The sequence below is a fragment of the Vidua chalybeata genome, chromosome 1 (assembly GCF_026979565.1).
Source record: "Vidua chalybeata isolate OUT-0048 chromosome 1, bVidCha1 merged haplotype, whole genome shotgun sequence".
NCBI lineage: Eukaryota > Metazoa > Chordata > Aves > Passeriformes > Viduidae > Vidua > Vidua chalybeata.
In genome coordinates this window covers 20,710,648-20,730,593 of record NC_071530.1, presented here as the reverse complement: position 1 = coordinate 20,730,593, position 19,946 = coordinate 20,710,648, and the positions used below count along the sequence as shown (strand labels likewise).

The following is a 19,946-nucleotide window of genomic DNA, read 5'->3' as shown; positions in this document are numbered from 1 at the left end:
CGCCAGTTCTGAGAGGCAGAGAAAACCAAAACATCCAATCTACATTAGAGAAGACCATCCACTTGGAGTCAGGTGACAGGGGTTTGAAAACAAGTTCAACACTTCCTCAACCCTTTACTAAAAATTCAGAAGTAATACCTATTCATTACTTTTTATTTGATGAGAGATGTTCCTTCTCCAGAAGGCAAATACCTCCATGGTAAAAAAAACCCAAACCAACTTTTGTGTTCTGTCAGCAAACATAATAACTGAAAAAGCAATTAATTTGACAGAAACCACTCATTTTCCCCTTCCCTAACGTTCATCTCAAATTGAAGAAGGCCCCAAATCCCCATGCTAGATCAAGTCACTCAGCGTGCACCAAGAGTATCTGCATAGAGAACTCCTCTGATGCAGTCTAACTAGGGTACCACAAGTCTATACTTCATGTAGGGAGCTCCCTGCCAAAGACATTTCAGCTGCTTAATTAGCAACCTGGTATCAGGGAGCATCTGGGGACCACAGTGCCCTACCCTGGTCTCTGGCACTGCCTGAACAACAAACCCAAAGAGTCTTTTGTGCAAGAAAAACTTTTTTTTTTTAGGATCATCTATGTGCTTCAACATTATCCTTTTTCCACGCTTGAAAGACCAAAACTAGTTAATTAATTATCTGTCTAGTGTTGATAGCAGGCACCAAGTCTACTTAGCAAAAGCAACAGTACTCTGTTAAACTTTTTATTTAATGTGAGTTCACATATGTGGTCCTTACAACACCATCTTCCCACAGTCCCATGCACCACGGAGAAGCAGGAAAACAGTAGTACAGAATGAAAACTTAAGTACAGAACCTAGTTCTGCAAAACTGTACTTAAGACTTCATCCTTTACTGATGTGATTGAAGACACCTTTATGTGCTCCCAACTCTGCAGATAACAGCGAGTTGGTAGTGAGCCATACCTTTCCCTGAGCTCATATCTATCTTGTGAGAACAGCTATGTGCATTTGCTCCTGACTGCTCCCAAGTTTAACAAACACAGTAAAGAGCTAAACCAGGATACAGTCAAGAGTTTTAAGTACATTGGTTGGTTGAGATTTTGCTTTTTCCCCCCTCACTGGATCATGCAATTGAAAACTGTCAGCCTGTGGCACACTACAGACAGTCACAACTTTAACTCCCTGACTACTGGCTATGTCATAACATCATGTGTACTTTAACAAAGCAAGACACCTAAGTTGTTCTTCATTTATGTGTTCTCCAGAACCATAACAGCATGTTGCTATTGGTATGCTGCACTTGCTGTGAATTTAACTACAAATGCACCATACCGACAGCAGCACCCTGTCATGGTTCAGCAAGCATGTGCAATCTCTAACATCCAAAGCACGATGTTGCTGCATGTGTGACACAGTATTACTGTCCTCTCCTTCAGAGACCAGTCGCCTGTAGTTGCAGGCTGATGTCACCCTATCCTTTTCAAGACCCAGTGGAGATGCTACTTGGCTGGTGTTTTTGTTTCAGCAGCAGGACGGAGAAGAGGGAAAGTCTCCCCATCAGTCAAGTGCCAGAACTCCAACAGTGCGACAGGGAACGCTGAGCCCGTGCGGGGCTCCCCTGGACACACACGGCTCCTTGCGGTGCTGCCGGCAGCCCGATGCCCCGCGGATCTTTCCCCGAGCCCCCCATGCCCAAAGGCCACCCCCGCACCGGAGAGTCTCGGACTCAGCGGGGCAGCGCCCGGGCCGGGGCGGGGTGGCCCGGACCCCCCGCGCCCAGGGCCGGCCCCCGCTCGCCCGGGACAAATAAGGAAGTTTCCGCGCTGTGCCCGCCCGCCGCCGCCGCCGGTACCTACACAGGCCGGGCACGTCCAGCATGCTGGAGATGCCGCGGTCGCACATGTCCACCTCGGGCTGGTTCTTCTCCCTGCTCTCCTCCACGATCTTCTTCAGGGACTTGGACATGGTCTAGGCGGGGCAGAAATGGACACCGTGAGCCGGGCGGCGGGGGAAACCCGCCGAGGGCTCCAACCGGGACAGCGCCGGAACAGCCCCCGGCCCCGAGGGCCCGAGGGCAGAGAACCCCCCTGCCCAGCGCCGCCGGGGGCCCCATCCCGTCCCGTCCCATCCGCCGCGCCCGCCCATGCCAGCGGGGCAGTGCCCGGGATGCCGGCCGCACTCCCGCCCCGGGCGGACGTCCAAGCTCGGCCCTGTCCGAGGGCACTCACCGCGCGGCGCTGCGGTGGGACGGGGCGGGAAGCGGCGGGACGCGATGGGAAGCGGCAGGACGGCGGGCGGATCCCACGGCGGGCGGAGCCCGGCGGATCCCGTGCGCGCCGCCCCGCCTCGCCCCCGCGCGCAGGCGCAGCGCAGCCCCGCCCGCACGGACGGGTCGGGATTCCCGGTGCGCTCTGGGATTTGGGAAGGCTGCCGGAGAGAAAACACGTTATCGCCAAAATAACCCACACCAAAAAAATCCCGGTGCATTTAACCAGCGGTTTCCATTTCTTCAGGTGACTTCCTGGGTTTTACAGTCGGCTCTAACAGCAAAACCAGTCACAAAGCTGGGTCCACGTTCTGAGCGCTTGTAACCTGTCTCGACCAGTAGTAGAGATGCCATGGCGTTATAGTTCTGCATGTAACCTCTTTCATAGGAGTTGAGGTGCTCCTACTCACTGTCACTCAACAGATAGGGAAGCTCAGAGCAATTAATGACTAAATCTATTAAGTTACCTAAGGCCAGGGTACCCATTGAGAACCACGGCTTTGCATTTTGGGTATGTACTCCATCGTGTTACTTAGTAGCCTAAAAATGGTATCCGCAGAAACCAAGATGATGAGCATTTGCATAAGCCAGCAAATAAAAAAAACTTTCTGGAGGTGCAACTTCAACTTTCCCTTTTTTAGAAATGTAAGGATTTAATACTGGATTGCAGAATTGTAGCATGTTTATTCCTAATTGGAGTTTCCTACCTTGAGTCCTTCCTGAAATTACTGTCTGTTTTCAGGTCTTCCTTACAAGGTACTACTGGAAGAGTATCTTCCTTTTAGCTGTATTTCTCAGCAGAACCCACTGTCACTCGGATGTACAGGATGATGATGTACAGTTCTTATTTTGTCTGCACAACCATGAATCTGGATCCCTTTCCCATCTAAGAAAATGCCCTAACTGCTATGAATCAGTTGTCCCAAAGACCTAAGTGCTAACATGTCTGCTGTTCTTATTTCATGGCAAATGATTGTAGGTGTCATTTAGTAACAAAGGCTCTGGCAGATTAATTGTCTGTAAGTGTGGTCCTGCTCCCTTATTCCAACTAACAGCGCATGTGACTCTAACAAGACACTTACAAAACAGTCTTCATGGCTAATACAAAGCTCACCTGGCTTCTCTCTGCCCCATTTTTGTTACTAGATGATACAAGCAAAAACGACACACTACAGCTTTGGTTACGATGAAGAGATTAATTTGTTTTTTCTGACTCTAATCTTTTATAGTTCTCAAAAGATGCCAGTGGATTGGAGGGTGAACGTGCCACCTCTCTAACGACACTGTACAAACTACTTGTACATCAAATTTCTCTGCCTCTATGAAAGAATGTAAAACAATAGGTTGTTTACAGAAAGTTGTGTGAGAAAGTTCTCTACAAGAATGTAAACTCAGAAGGCTTTTGAAAACTCTTGATAACTAGGGCGACACATTTTTGCAATGATCAAAACATTGCATGTGGCCTAGATATCCACGTTCTACTCCTACCATAGAAGTATTTAATTACTCCCCACTTAATAAACATATTGTTGTTACTCCCTTTCATCAGGATTGTGGTTTTTTTTTGCCATCTACCTAACTTCATTATCCTGTTGTTGTGTAAAAAGTTCATCTATCATTCACTGCTTCTATGTGACCTTCTTTCTGTCCTGCTTGAGCAAACCTTTTTTCTGAGCATGAATCCATACCCCAGTCAGGGATATTGGCATTGGATTTGGCAAAGGGAGTTGCTGTCAAGCCTTTCTTTTAAAGTTTCTCGGTGCCTCATCAAGCGCTGAATACCAATTGTCTGAGGAGTGTGAAGGAAGATACACAAGCTACTCTATCCAAAGGTCCTTGATCATTAAAACTTGATTTTTCAGATTGTCCCTTCAGCAGTCATGAAGAGTCATTTCCTGTAGAGGGTCTATGTCACTGCAGTCACCCATTCTCCTCTCTCTTATGCCCCCCTCCTCTTCCCAGTATGTGCAGTCATTCTAAAACCCCTTTGGCCCCAAGAAATACTTGGCTCCCTCTGTACCCAAAGCTAGAGGCTGGCCAGCCTGTTCCTAGGGACCAGCCAGTAGAGCCCTCCCCACACATACAGTGCTTGAGCTCACAGTAGAGACTTTTCCAATTTAGGTCTTGCTGTACCTTCCAGCTACTGATTTTTTGCTTATGAAACAACTATAAAATATCTTTGATATCTGTCAGATCTGTTCGAAATCCATCACTTGACTTAAATATTTGTAGAGCAGGTGCCTGAATTCATTGCAGAGGCTGGCATAAGCCTTCTGTCCTTAGGCCTGCAGGCTAAAGCAGGTGACAGTGAGTAGATGTATGACCATGACTGTGTGGCAGAGCTGCAGTTTCCCCTGTGGTGGTCAGAGGAGGCAGAAGTTGCTCCTGCAGTGGTGCTCCCAGCCTGCTCCACCCCGGCAGTGATGGCTGGACCTGCCTCCTGCTGGTTCCTCTCACTGAGCTGGGGATCAGCAAGGGAATGAGTAGCTCTGATGCTTCCCTTGTTTCTGTCCTAGGTACTTCTACTAACCAGGGAAATTACATTTTACATTATTATTCTATTTTTATCTGGTTTCTTCTTCCAAGAAAAGCTATGATAATGAGCAACATTAATTCAGGGATGCGTGTCATCAAAAGGATGCAACAGCAACACGCCCCTGCAAAACCAGTTGTGTAATGCTGGGCACTGCTACTACAAATTCATCCATCAACATTAGACTCACTAAGTGTGATAACTTGCATGCAATATTTATTTTTACAATTGTTGTAAAAAAAAAACTCCTAGAATTTGGCCTCTATTTTTATTATCATTTAATAAATATTTTAAACCTGTATTTGTTATTAATCGAGTTGTTTTGTATTGGGAACAATATAGTCAATCCCATGAATTTTTATTGCATTTCATTTTAATTAGGACTGCAGAATATTTCTGCAGTTTCAGTTCAGCAGTTGACAAAAAGTAATTACAGCAAATTCTGGTGCCTAGGACACAAATCCTATGTTACTATGGGAAATTGAGACACCACCTCCTCCTTTGCTTAATGAACCAATTAAAAACTGTTTTTCAGTCAAAATTGCTTTGTAAATTTAACTAAAATCAGCTACTCTTTCAAATAGACAGCACCATGATTTCTAGCATTTTAGCTCTATATCTTCTGTCTCCTTTACTTAAATAACTGTAAGAATATCTCATTGTGGTATTATTTCTCATTTATAAAGAACAGTCCTGCCACGTGGGAATGGCAATTAAAAACATTGTTACAGACATTTTAGTGCTTTTTCTTCAAATCCTAGTCTTCAGAGGCTTGCCATTCATATATAATTGCCTCATAAAATTACTTTTGTATAAGAATAAACATCTGTAGTAACATGCAGAAGAAGCTTTACATGTAAAATAAAAACATGCAGGCTCTAGAAACTGAAAACCCGCACTTTCATTATCTGCTTTGTCATTGACAGAGGGAGGTTGTAGTCATGCCGTTATTACAGTACAGACGTGCAGCATTCACAACAATGACTTTATAAAATAGCAATGTGCACAGACATAAAAGCAAAGGTTTTCATGGCAGTGTTATGAGATGGAACTATATTTCTTACTAAGTACAGTTTTTTGTCTTTTGAACTGTACACTGCAAAAAGCACATAGGAGTTTTATGGAATAATTATTTCCAAATTATCTGTTTGGTTCTGCTTGTTTGTGTTTGCTGTGCATTCATTTTAAAGAAAGCGTTTTAAATTGCTCCTTACCTTCCAAGATAGAAACATGGCTTAGCATCAGCTCTGTCCTCTAAGGACCTCCACTTTAATACTTCTGCAGTTGGTATTTTTGTTGTGGTTCCTCATATAAAATGTTAGAGGACTGCAGAGGTTACTTTGTTCCTTTGTTCCTTTGTTTTTTTAAAGAATGGGTTTGATAATTTAATTTTAGACTTTGACTATTTTTGGCAAGAGTCAGTTGGGCTGGATCAATTCAGCCTTGTACCAGCAGCTTCATTCAACAGTCTTCATGAGCACAAATTCTCTGCTGGGCTTTTTTTTTTTTTTTCCCTCTAAATAGCCTCATGCATTTTGCTCATTTGTAAATAAAATTATGCATAGGTATTGAGTATTTCTAACATTTAAAGATGCACCAAGCATTAGTTAGTTATTGCTAGATTAAAAAAAAAAAACCTTTAAAAATTATCTTCCTCTCATTCATAGTGCTCTTTATTCTTTTTTTAATTATCTTTTTATAAATTTGATGATGTGACAGATCTTACCAACAGCAAGTATTTATCGTATAAAAAATGTCCAAAAGCATTTAATTGCTTTAAAGTGAAAGATGCTTTTTCTCTTTGTGAAAGCAGCCTTTCTGAAGTATAGATTTCAGCAAACTCACCAGTTTAGCTGGAGTTCCCCTTGAGATCTCAAGGGCAAAGGTTGTGTTACCAGAGTGGCCTCAGGCACATGTCAGGTCACCGGAGCACATCTCTGTACCAGTCCCTAGGTCAGCAGGAGACCTCAGTGCCATGAGCTCGGGGACTGCCGTGTCCTTGGGCAACTTGGTGTCCTTAAACTGTGTGACGTGGTGCTGACACCAGCCCCCAAAAGCCACTAATAACCTTCATTCATGAAAACCATGTACAGGTTTCTGTTTGTCAGTTTATGCTCTGTCACACCTGCAAAAAGGCCGATGTTTAACCTGAGAACTCATTTCTGACAGGGCTGATCCACTTTTAGGAGGAGCAAAGAACATATCACAGAACACTGGTGCAGTGGCACAGAGCTGTTTGGAGGGACGTATCCTTCCCTTTCATGTGTGGCTTCCAGCTGAGCTGTGCTCTGGGCTGGTGAAGTGCAGGAAATTACAACATTCTTGCAAGCTGATTCTTGCCTAAAATCTGATGTTTCCATGTCCAGCCACCTAGCAGCAAGTGACTGCATCCAGATCTTGAGGAGATTCTCTGCCAGGTGCAGATGTAGTGCACCAGCTGCACCAAATCCATGGTGATTCATAGGAAAGTCAGAGCCACAATGGACATTCACGAAGCCTGCGATGCAGCGTTCCACAGGGGAGAAATGCAGTCCTCCTTATCTCTGCAGGCAAACCACTCAATCCATGCTTGATTGTACTTGGAGTTTCTTACACATTGCTGTCTTTAGAATTTATTTTGTGGCTTTATCTTCAGACATTTCAGATGTTTCTTTACTGCTTGCTATCCCCCGTAGGGAGTTTTAATAAACAATATGGACAAAGGTTGCATCATCCTTTGACTGCAAGTACAGCGTCAGTTTGAGTGGACTCTCAGTAAAAGTTTTCTGGACTACTAATCTGAAAATATTTAATTTGATTGTATGGTCTTTTATGTCTTCCCTTATTAGAGGAACTTTCTGTTTTGCTAGCAGCTCAGTAGGACATAACTGCCTCCCAATTTCATCCCAATATAGATATTTCTGATTTTTCTATGTTATACTTAGGCATGTGAGCAGGAGTATCACTGTACATAGGCTCAGTTTTTCTTAGTCCTTGGACAGTTATAAAATGCTGGCTTACATTTCATTCTGTTGGCCAGTGGGACTTCACAGGTTTCTCTTTTTCTAAGTTGCTACCTGAGGATTTTGGGTCATATTTTATAGCTTGTCCCTTTTGTCTGCTTTGTTTTTTCTACATTTTATCTTAACCAGAATATCTGCTCAGCTGTTATGAAGTTTTATATGTTTGTGGAATGGTGGCTTTTTTGGCATTCAAAGAGTTCCTAGATTTTGTTAAAACTGCCACTTTTACTTTAATATCCTTTCATAATTGATTGCTTCAATAATCACATTAAGGAATTGCTTTCACTATAATTGACTTCTTGTAATAGTTGTGAAATGAGAGTTCCTGTTCCTTTTCTGTGGTGCAAATTTCTCTTGCCTGTCCATCACAACTGATATTCAGGAAATGAATTGGTCATTTGTTCTGGATTGTGACAAAAAATGCTTCATGGTGGGAATCAGTGTCCTCTGTCCACCCTGTCAACAACATCTTTTATGTATGATGTGTGTTAGCCTGGGGAAGGGAAAAACTAATTGTAGTAGTCAAAGGTCAATTGATATTTTTATGTCTGCCCTATTCTGAAGTTATAGCTGTTTCATAAATGTCTAGGAAGTTGCCTAAAGGCTGACTAGAAGGGTGACATAGTTACTGAAAGCCTCAGAAGTTTTTTATGTTCAGTTGCAAGATAGACTTTGAAGCTTGAAAATATAACTCAATAAGTATAACCACAGATATCTGTATATATTGAACATAGGGCTCTGACCCTGAAATTACTTCTTAATCTGGTTAAGATTTAGAACCACAAAATGTCCTTGCTGTGTTAAACTTCAGTGAATGCTCAAGTACTGATTTCAGCTGGGTTCTTATATCCAATGCACACTATTACTGAAAGTTCTTCAGCACAGTTATCTGTGCAAGTGGTTATAGGACAGGGACCGTTTTTTAGCAATTTCTGATTTTAGGTAATTTGAATAAAACTTAAGCTGATCTTTTCAGAGATGCTTGGAGCAAAACCACATAACTCTAGGGAATGAATTAAAGATGGCTTCCTGTATTAGGTCCTCTCATCAACTTCATGTATAATTTTTATCCTGGGTAATTCAATTTTTATAGCATTGTACAATTTAGAAATTATGTAGAAGAATATAAAAAACATGTAGCAAAATCTCCTCTTCCGAGTTGGGTAGGTAATAGTTTATTTGCAGCACAATGGGAGATCAATGGTTTTTTTGACAAAATTCCAAATTCATAACAGCTACATTTACAGTAACTTTTAAAATGCCTTACTTCAGTTGCAATTATTATCACTGGACTTCAAACCTCCTTTATCATCTAGTCTTTTCAGTATAACAAGGAATGGTAATGTATGTAATAAGCTCTGTTTTAGCTTGTCCAGCTTAACTGGAATCCTGATGGTAAAGTCACATATTCAGCATGAAATTTTATATAGACTTGATGAGATGTAGCAGTAAATTGAGCGATGTTTGTGTCCTAAAATGAAAGACAAGAAAAATTAAAAGCCTTATAGAGCATCAAGATCCTTTGGAAGAGACAGTCAGAGAGTTAAAACTGAGGCACAAATTGGATCATAGATTGACAATGATCTCAGTAACTGTTCTAGATACTGTTGTTCTCCCTCAGGATATTGCAAATATTTAAAATACTAATGCAACAAAGTATGGAGCAAGCTTGTTTGATGCTTCCCACTAGATGTCACTGTATGGTCTGAATTGGAAGGCCTCTAAGGCACCACAAAAGCCTTTTGCCTTCACTTCCACTCATCTGTATGGAATTCATGTCAGAATTAGGGAAATGCTCTAGTACATGAAACAGCAAAAGCTCCTTTTAAGCACTCGTGTGGTCACAGAGGGAAGCAGTACACACCGTTCCGCAGTAGGGCCCGGCGGGGGGGTGGCTGGCATCTGGCCCATTGTAGAGGATCAGATAGTTGCTGCTGCAGTCCCCTGGGTCATCGATGCTGATGAAATCAAAGTTCACTGTGACAATTCGTCCCTGGGGCACGGTAATGGCCCACTCGCAGTCGGTGTTGTTGTGGTAAGTCGCCGGGTAGCTGGGACTGGCAAATGAGCCAGCAGTGCCGTATAATGTTCCGCCGCATCCTGGAAGCAGACACTGTTAATTGGCCTAGAAGGCTCTGCTTCACAAGGTAAAACATGACGTGGTACATTAGTACACTATCAGTAGTAGCGCTGAAAACCAGAGAGACTGTGAGCTGGGACAACTAATGTGGCTAAGAGCACTAATAAGACATAAAACTGAGGCTCTAGCTTCAGGAGCCTAAGAATATGCAATGGGCATTAGACCACCCCTGAACATTAAAACCAGCACCCCCCTCCCCCAAATTCTTTGAAAGAGGAACTGAAGTTTTAAGTCTGTGCCTTAGTCAGTTCAGTTCCCAGCTATTCAACTGGAGATGAATTCACTGTGACTGTTCTTTGGCATGAAAAGTAGTGAATCCTCATGGGATAGAGAAATACAGAGAACAACTCAGAGGAATTAGGCATATCAAGTAAATCAAAGTCCATTTATACCAAAATTCAATATTCAACAGTGGGCAGAAGCAGATGATCTAGGAAAAATGCAAGTTTATAGAGGAAGAATGTTCAGGCCATGATCCAGATTACCCTCACAGTCTCCAAAAATTTTCAGCTTACAGCTCCCAGAGATGGCACCTTTCTACTTAATAATGTTTATCAGATGAAGTTGTGTGGGTAGCCCTTGAATCAATGTAAATTTGTAGCATGCTATGGGAAGGGGCTCCACAGTTTAACTGCATACTGTATCAAGAACTGGTTTGTCTAGTTTGTTATGACGCTACAAGCTCCTGGCTTTATGTGATGACTGCTAGTTCTTCTACGGGAAAACTCAAAGAACAGTTGATGACTATTTATCATCCAGTACCACTCAGTTTTATAGACTTCATTAATTTCTTAACCAGATTAAAAAGCCTCAGCATACCTCATACAGAAGCCACTTTTAATGTTGAGCCCTTTGTTATTCCTGATTTTTTATAAGAGGAAGAGACCAGAACTGTGCACGTTATTCAATTTATGTGTAAATTACGGATTTATATAGTGGCTATCTATTTATTTTCTCTTCCTTTCCCAACAATTTCTATCATTATGCCAGTCTATTTGACTCTTAGTAAACTTTTGTTTTCATGAAAGTATTTTACTCCTAAGATCTTCTTGTTGACTACTGAAAGTCAACTCAGTGCCCGTATTTTTGTAACTAAAGTTAGGATTGTCTTTTTTTTAACCACATTCTTTATTGACACTTTCCTACACTGAGCTTTCTCTGCCTTTCCATCACTGGGTCACTCAGTACTGTATGGTTAATCTGCAGTACTTCTTATCTGGCCATGAGCCTTTCCTACCTCTAGTTACTCAGTGTCATGAAGAAACCATTATCCCACTGTTCACTGCCACTTCATAAGCCATTCATGAATGTGTCCATGATATAGTCACTACACAGCATTATAGGCAGTTTATTTTCTTGGGGCAGCTTCCTGTCCTCTTCAGGCTTAGCCATGCCTAGATATCACAAGTGAACTACTGGAGCAAGTTGAGTCACCACCAGCACCACCACTCTTAGGATCCCAAGGCAGATGTTCCTGATATTTTCTAGCCTCTCACTGAAAGAAGATCTTCATCTTAAGTGGACTACATCATCTGAGGTTTTTAAGATCAACATTAGGGGAGGGAATTGCTTCCATCTCATAAAACGAATCTTGCCCCAGTGGCCTTGAGGACCAACTACCTCTCTCTGGTGACTGAATAGGGTGGACTGTGGGCTCTAGGGAAAGTCTAAAGTGGTGATGAAGAAGGATCCGAAAAGAGCTGAATTCCACATTGCTGCATTTTCCTTCTATGTCACATTATTTTGTAGCTACAGCCTTACCAGTTGATGATGAAGTCCAAGTAATTTCATATCCATCATGAGCCATTGAAAAATCGCTCTTGAAACGAAGGTAGACAACATGGTTTTGGGGGAAGATGGGACTGGGCACAGTGTTTCCACAGAACCTGCCAAGTAGTGGTGATTGCACATCACTCCCATTTCTGACCTTCAGGGAACACAAAAAATACTGTCAACATTAAATTCCTATGCAGTTATACACCAGCACAATTATTCATGGATACAAACACAGCACAAATTAGCAACTTGCATGCATAGCTGTCATTGTAGTACTGCTGTATTTCCTACCACATATTCTTATGTAGAAGGAAAAAGAGGCCATTAACTGGTCTGAGTTTAATAAGTAATTGCACAGAATAAGTATCAACAAAAACAGGCAGCTAAATGTTATAGTGTGTATATCTCCTACCTGAAAAAAATTACTTGACTAGTAGCTAAGATGTTCTTATGCAATTCAAGCCCGTGTTTTGCTTTTCGTAAGAAATATTAATATTCCAGATGAAAAGATTAATTCTTTACCCTGCAGACTGCTTTTTTCCCCAGTCACATTATGACACAGACCATAGTACATAGCTCAGATTTAATCTGATTTTTTTTTCCTGCACTCCAATAATGCTGGTGCTTAGATCCATTTCTTGAGACAGTAAAGAGGATATGAAAGTAGAGCTAAATAATGATGCTGCCACAGACATCTGATTTTTGTCATCTGACCAGAGAACAGGGAACCTGCATGAATGAAGATTGTGTAGGAGGAAGATACACTTTTCACTGACACAAAGTACTTTTGCAAGTGTCTTACAATTGTCACTAGAGTTTGTTGGTTTCTGCTTTGTTGTTTTTTGGGATTTTTTTAAATTGCCTTTTTAGGAAAAAAATCTTTCTTGAGAAAAATTTCAAGCAGATGGAATCTACTGCCGTAAGAATACCACTCAGATTTACGGCTTTCTGTTCATTCATGGATGTTAGTATCAAACACAAACTATTCGAGATGACTCTTTTAACTGGGTAACCTCAACAAGAGCTAGGTAAGGATAAGTTAGCTGATAATGAAACTATTTATTTACTGGGTTTGGACTTACTAGGGTGCATTGTTTAGCCTCTTGCTATAACATCTAAGTATGTTTCACCATAAAACTCTGGCAATAATTAGTCCCTAATTCAGTCAGTTCAACTCAGATTTGATCCAAACTTGATCCAAACATACTAATATCCTTTGAATTAAGCAGATTTTTACATAGGCTCACAAAATATGTATACTTGCATGATACCTCTAGGAAATCATGTGAACACTGGATACTGTCTTCCAAACTGAAAGCGTGGAAAAAGAGAGATATTGTGTGATTTGGGGGAGCTCGAAGAATGATAGAACAATCCATATTATTGGGGTGTTGACCAGGCCATCCAGGGCTCTTCAGGTAACCAAACGTCTGATTATACTCTCTGCTGCAACCTTGAGACAGAAAACCAGAAACATGTAAGGATTTCAGATCTCTGTATTGCATTTCAGTGTATGAAATAAAAAAAGAGAATAGTAGATAGATTTTTTGGGATATTTCTTCAAGCTTACCTGTAGCTTGATAGGAAAATCTGACTCCATTGTTAATCATATATTCATCTGACTTGAAAGTCACAATGGCAGTGCGGTCATAAGAATAAAACTCAGGGACTGGAAAAGTTTCAGTGCCACAGAATCTATGGACTGACCCTTGGCTCTGCTGGAATTTAATACATCACAAGTTACTTAATGATATGATTCAGTTTTATATGTACTGAACTTAAGGTAAATAAATCTCTCAACACTTTCTATACCAATTATGAAATTGCATTTTAAAGTTCTCCTGGAAATCACTTAATAATATCTCAACATTTAATGTTGAATTATTATTAGGAAAAAATAGAATATAAGAGGTATTCTCATGCCAAAATGAGAAATGTTGAAAGAAGGTTTAGAATATGAGGGACATAAATATTGTTTTTTTTTTTTTTTCTGGTGTTTCTTAACACTCTTTCTGGTATGAGTATTCATTTTTATTATGGTTCTTGGATAGGAGGAAACACAATGAAAACTTGCTGTGGGACAGTTTTTTCTGCATGTTAGGTTTGGCAGCATTGATATGTGGTTCAACTGTGAAAAACTCTGTAACACTTGCCCGGGTCTAACTCCATGTGTGCATAGAGTGCTTCTGAGAGGTCTGTGAACAGTTACCACATGTCAGTTGGGGCACAGTCAGTAGTGCTTTGCATGTGCCCCTCACAGAGGATCATCAGTGAATATATTTCCAAATAGTAGGTTTCTTCTCTCTTTCTAAAGAGTGAAGGGAGCTGAATGGGAATGGGGAATGGTATCCCCTGTAAATTTCTTACTGTTGGTGAATCCTGGAACTCTAGGTAGTTCTGAGTGCAGTCCTGGCTGGAATGGAGGTGGAAGGCATCTACCACCACCCTGACTTGCTGTTGCGGAGGGGCGTCAATGACCCAAGAGCAGAGAGTAAATGGTGGATATTCATTTGGAAAATTAGGAGATGTTGCAGTCAGGGATGTAGAAGTTGCATTGTAGATTCCTCCACACAGGCCTGTGTAAAACAGTAACAAATGCATCATAGAGTGAGAACTGGGTAAAACTATTTTTTGAGCAAAACTCAAATGGAGTTGAGTTTTGGACAGTATACTTTTGTATTTGCCTTTGAGTCTCTAGAAGGAAAACAGAAAGCAAAATACATGCTAGTGAAGTCAATATATGCATCAAACTCAAAGAAATGTTTGTTCCCTATTTATTAACAATCTGTGAGCATTTCTGTTTTGGACTCTCAGACTGACAACCTTCTCCCAACCAGATAAGACCAAAGAGAATTGTACTGGGGTCAAGTTGCTTTTAGCATGCCTAAAGATGCCGTGCTACTGACTGTCTTTACCCCTTCTTGAGACTTATTTCTAGAACAAATTTTGAGATAGTATTTAAATACGAATTTCCATAAAAGAGTTATAACAATATATATGCATACATAAATATGCATACTTACGATCTACTGTGGTGTAGGTTGCATTGAAACCCATCCTTTCCACATAATTGTCTGTGACAAATTTCACTGTCAAGAAATTACGGGTAGAAAGAAAAGGAGCTGGCACTCTAGATCCACAGAATGTGCCAGCTAAATTGGCATTTTCATTATCTCCATCATAAAGCTGAAAGAAGCAAAATATATAAACCACTAATAGTTTAGGCACAACAAACAAATAAAGAGAAATAAAATTCTCTGACCCCTCCTTACATTACAATTTCATTTACTTAAAAGTGCAGTGTGTTCTCTTGTGCTTTAACAGGATGTTCTTGATTTCTATAATTATTCACTGCCATATTAACTAATTCTGTTGGACAGGGTAAATCTCATTATGGAACATTCTGGTCCTGTCTAGCAAATCTATCAAAAAAATGATTAGATTTTAATATAGCACTCTCATTTCTTTATTATATGTAATCTCAAAGTGCTTTTCAGTGAGAAGATTAATTTTATTCATCAAAATGTAGACTGAATTCCTTGTTTCATTAAGTATCTCCAATGTTCAACAGGATCTATAACATTCCTTGGTGGAGTTTGTTTAGCAGCATTCTGCTATCTGATGGTTTGTGTGCTCATCTCCAAGAAAATAGCTTCTACAGGTGAGTACTGAGCACCAAGACTTTTGATGAAAAAAAGTATGAAAAGTTATATTAATTCTAGTCCTTTCAAGCAATTGTTCATGTATATGCATAATTTCCCTCTGCCTATGTCACTCCTGTCCAGAAGTTATCAAAAATAATTCATCCTTCCTCACTGCCTTTTCCTCCATTTTTAATTCTTGATTTCTCTTTAGTTGGTTCTGCTCAACTTCAACCTGATACTCTGAAGTCTTACTTTACACATGTTTGAGTTTTGTTTTGTTTCTACTCTGTGAAATAAATACTCATTAAATGAGCAGTCTAAGACTAGAAGTGTGTGTAATGTTAAAACTCTTACTGGTTTCCAGAAAGGCAGAATGACATCTGGTGTAGTAATCTAACCCAATGGAAAAATTTAATTATATTGAGGAATTCAATTTCTTCTAATGATCATTTTCTATTAATTAAGTTAGCCTCATGGAGAAAATAATGGATTGTATCTCGCTGGTATTTTCTTGTTAACATACTGAGCTGTCTTACTTTGACATAATCATATCGGCAAATCCGAGCAGATTGTGCTTCAAGCTCAAATGAAGTGAAGGTGAGGTTGATCTGTTTGTTTACAGGTGCAGTTATGATCCATACACAGTCCAGATTTTTCTCATATCTTCTGGTCACATTGGAGACTGGAGGGCCAAAGGTAGAGGCTGAAGTTGACAAGTAACCACCACAGCCATTCTGAGGTCCTGTTGAAGAAGCAGAAGCTTTTTAACAGCAATTTCTGCCATTTATTTAATCTTCAACTCTTTAATGTTAAGCTAGGAGCTTTTTATGTGTGCTACAGTATTTTACCATCCTGTCTTGCAAGGACAATCTGAGTGATTAAAAGATTTTGAACACAAAGAGAGACATGAATCACAATTACATTTCATAAAGTGAATTAAGAAAGGCTCATGTCTTTTGTTGAATATAAAAACAGTATTTACTTTGAAAATGTAGCAATAGAAGTTTTTAAAAGGAACTGTAAGAAGACAGAGGGCAGCAATGCTACAGAAAAGCGTTGGTCTGAAGGCCTTTGAACGGGATCCTTGCTGGCCACTGAGAATATTTAGTCAGTAGGGGGCACTGATCTGCTGGCTTTGAAAATGTGATATAAAATCAAGTTGCTTATTGTGGCAATACAGCTTCATCCTTGAGGGATTAAATTTGGCAGCCTGACACCCTATTCACGAATTTAGCTAAAAGGGACTTCTGGAAGTGTTTTGCTTTGTGGGAACTTACAGCCCCTCTGAAATGCTGGCTGCTTTTCGTTTGGTTCCCACAGACAGGGCTAAGTCTTTGACTTATTTACTGTGAATATTTGAACTCAATAAAGTCAGTCACATTGAAAAAAATTACCTTTGGGGAAAAGCAGTTATTTATCACATTGAATTCCAAACAAGCAAAAACCACATATTATCTGGCAGAGATTTTTTGTTGGTTTTTTTTGTTGTTGTTTTTGTTTGTTTGTTTGTTTGTTTGTTGGTTTTTTTGGTTTTTTTTTTTTTTTTTTAATAGTTTGATTTCCAGAGGTTGGACTGGGCTGGTAAATGTGATCATCAATTCGTTTTTTTCCTGCCTCAGTCTCTATGAGGTCTCCTGGACACTTATTTAACTCTGGAATTTAAATTAAATATTGTTTTATTCTTGTTTTGGGGTTGGAGGAAAGAGTTTTTGTAAACTGCACAGAGCAGGGGAGTAACTGCAAGCCTGTTGTCTCCTGCAGCAAATCCATTTATGAGCATTCAATAACAAATGAAGCTACAGCTGTGGCTAAGCAACACAAGCAGAGTTTCAGAATTTCATCTGTGTGTGTAAAATACACCTGTCTGGCACATTCAGTGACTTCACCTTGTCATGCTGATACATTTCCAGACATATAAAACTGAGCCTTACTTGAGCTACACTATTACAAAAGATCAGCATCCAAGCATCAGGATTGCATCAGTAACCCGGGGCTTGCGAGACTGTAGTGGTTAAAGCAGAGTGACTAAGGCTGAAAGTTGTTCTGCTCTATCAGCCAAAGCCAGAAAAACCCCACCCTTTAAAGCAGTTTGCTTAAAACTAAAATCCTCATAACATTAGATTTCAGTTTTTTCTATAGTTAAAAATGAACAGAAGAAACTTATTACAAAGTGGAAAATCCAGAAATTAATAGAGTATAGTCCAGTTTTGTGGGCATTTAATGAAGTCAGAAACTTGGAAAAGTGTTAGCATTCATTCCAGTGCCACTGCAGAAGGCGAGAACAACAGCAGGGGAAACGTGAGCAATAAATCACATTCTCACAAATAGTCTAGGAAGGAGAAAAATGTCAGCCAGGAGGGTGCCTGGGCCCTAAGAGTGCAGTTGCCCTATATTTTTCTCTGTCCTCACCCCTCTGTGTGATTTATTTTGTTCCTCTGAAACAATGTTATTGGGACTGTCCCCTGCAAACATTTAAACATAACATTTAGCATATAAACGTCAGTCCAAGATCATAGTCTGACCATCCAGCCCTGCAATATTAAGTCTGGACTAAATATATGGGTCAGACACTAACAAAGCTCCCCTTCCCTTTTTCAAGGGTAGAATTGCAGAGATGCTAGTCAGACCATGGCAACATGAGTCAGGGAATTGCCACAGACCCAGGCAACAAGAAGGCTCTCAGTGCTGCAGGACCATCCTTTTTTTGAATATTAAATGTCTGTACTATAATACAGACATTATATGTAATGTCTGTATTTTGTAATAGTGACATTCACTGCTAACTGTGCAGCTATGAAGACAGCTTTAATACAAAGATAAAAAATACACATGTGGGTAAGCTCTGGGTATACCATCCAGCCCTGCAATATTAAGTCTGGACTAAATATATGGGTCAGACACTAACAAAGCTCCCCTTCCCTTTTTCAAGGGTAGAATTGCAGAGATGCTAGTCAGACCATGGCAACATGAGTCAGGGAATTGCCACAGACCCAGGCAACAAGAAGGCTCTCAGTGCTGCAGGACCATCCTTTTTTTGAATATTAAATGTCTGTACTATAATACAGACATTATATGTAATGTCTGTATTTTGTAATAGTGACATTCACTGCTAACTGTGCAGCTATGAAGACAGCTTTAATACAAAGATAAAAAATACACATGTGGGTAAGCTCTGGGTATACAACATATAAAAAGGACCTGACAGAGAGAGAAGCAGGCCAAATTCTCCTTATCAGAAAATTAATTCCAGCTAGTATAGTATAACCAGCAATATCATGTAAGGGGAGATAAATAACTGAAAAAGTGATTTATAGGTAATAAAGATGAACTTTCACAATCCCTGGCCTGCTTATCTATAATAGAGTCAGATGCTTACAGGACAGTACATTATAAATAACAACTAAACTGGGGGCTGACCAGATATCAACTAGTCCGACATCAAGCCAAATAAAGAGGAGTCCTTGTTGAAAAATCCATCTATCTTGGTGCTTTTCAGTGCTGATCAATGTTACGTCTGATTGCAGGCACTAGAAGTTACACAATAGTGAAACTGTGTAGATGAGGGGAACACCCACAAGTAAATGAAGAACCAACTGCTTAACAGGAGGGAACTAAGAGAAACACTATCTCACTCTGTTTAGCCAGGACACAACATGTTGCTTTAAAAATCAGCACCGTGTCTGAACAGAAGGCCAAAGAGTAGCCATCCAGCCTGCAGGTGATTTTAAAAGAAAAAATATTCATCACTGGCTAACACAGCCAGAAACAAATGTAGCTAAAATCTAAGCAAAATCTGGGACTGAGAAGTCTGTTAATTTGTAGAATAGACTCCTAGATATTAAAAGCTAAACTTGGTTAAGATAATGAGGAATGTACATTATAGAACAATTTGTATGTCATCTGATGGACCAACTACATGGCTGACTGTCTTGTTTCAGTCTTTGCTTTCTTATTTGAAATAAAAATCATAATGTCATCATAAATCAGATGGCAATCTTGTTCTCATAAACAGCTTGCCAGAGAACGCAAATTACCAGAACTAGGGCACGCACTGTCATCCCTAATTGCTTTTGGTGGGAAGCATTAGTGAAACTAAAAGGCTCCAGGACCATTCAGAAAAGAAGGAATTGAAGGTTCCCTATGGCAAATAAAAATCATTAAAGCAGAGACCAAGCACATGTTTCTCTGTTAGGAGTTATATCCTCTAGATATGAAATGAAGATAAATCTTTGAAGCTTCCTGCCTTTGAAGTACAGCCAGGGGAAAGGTTCATTTATACAGGTATGGGTGCAATGAAAGGGTAACCTACTGAACAGTTTGCAATCTATCAGAATCAACTACACCACTGACATTTCAAAAGACAACAAAGCGATTTTGGTGTCTTTCCCTTCTTTTACAAATGAGCACCGTAAACAATGACTGGAAGACTGCAAAGTTAAAGAAATTGTCTAGTTCTGCTTGACAGTAATGAAAATTCTCTCCATGACTTCTGACTCTCTTTTGTTTTCACCTAGAAGCATCCCTGGGAACTCTAGACTTCTCTCTGATCTTAAATAAAGATGAGTACAAGCAAAGATTAATTCAGTTAAGACTAATTATTCTTTCTTGAT

The 19,946-nt window shown here is 40.3% G+C and overlaps 2 protein-coding genes across 3 annotated transcripts in view; both read right to left on the bottom strand.

Annotated features, from left to right (window-relative positions):
- RSU1 (Ras suppressor protein 1) overlaps nucleotides 1-2,299 on the bottom strand; it is a 102,762-nt gene extending 100,463 nt beyond the window's left edge. For both annotated transcript variants that reach the window (XM_053958276.1, XM_053958284.1), the window contains exons 1-2: nucleotides 2,204-2,299; nucleotides 1,832-1,943 (exon numbers count right to left, since the gene is read on the bottom strand). In XM_053958276.1, the coding sequence (XP_053814251.1) occupies nucleotides 1,832-1,940 (109 nt within the window). In that variant the 5' untranslated portion in view covers nucleotides 1,941-1,943; nucleotides 2,204-2,299. The remainder of the gene's footprint in view (nucleotides 1-1,831; nucleotides 1,944-2,203) is intronic.
- A 6,758-nt stretch (nucleotides 2,300-9,057) lies between these two features.
- The window catches only part of CUBN (cubilin), a 142,348-nt gene continuing 131,459 nt past the window's right edge, over nucleotides 9,058-19,946 (bottom strand). Inside the window, exons 60-67 of the mRNA XM_053963040.1 lie at nucleotides 15,873-16,078; nucleotides 14,716-14,878; nucleotides 14,060-14,268; nucleotides 13,263-13,410; nucleotides 12,964-13,145; nucleotides 11,678-11,843; nucleotides 9,641-9,876; nucleotides 9,058-9,247 (exon numbers count right to left, since the gene is read on the bottom strand). Coding sequence (XP_053819015.1) covers nucleotides 9,140-9,247; nucleotides 9,641-9,876; nucleotides 11,678-11,843; nucleotides 12,964-13,145; nucleotides 13,263-13,410; nucleotides 14,060-14,268; nucleotides 14,716-14,878; nucleotides 15,873-16,078 — 1,418 coding nt within the window. The 3' untranslated portion in view covers nucleotides 9,058-9,139. The remainder of the gene's footprint in view (nucleotides 9,248-9,640; nucleotides 9,877-11,677; nucleotides 11,844-12,963; nucleotides 13,146-13,262; nucleotides 13,411-14,059; nucleotides 14,269-14,715; nucleotides 14,879-15,872; nucleotides 16,079-19,946) is intronic.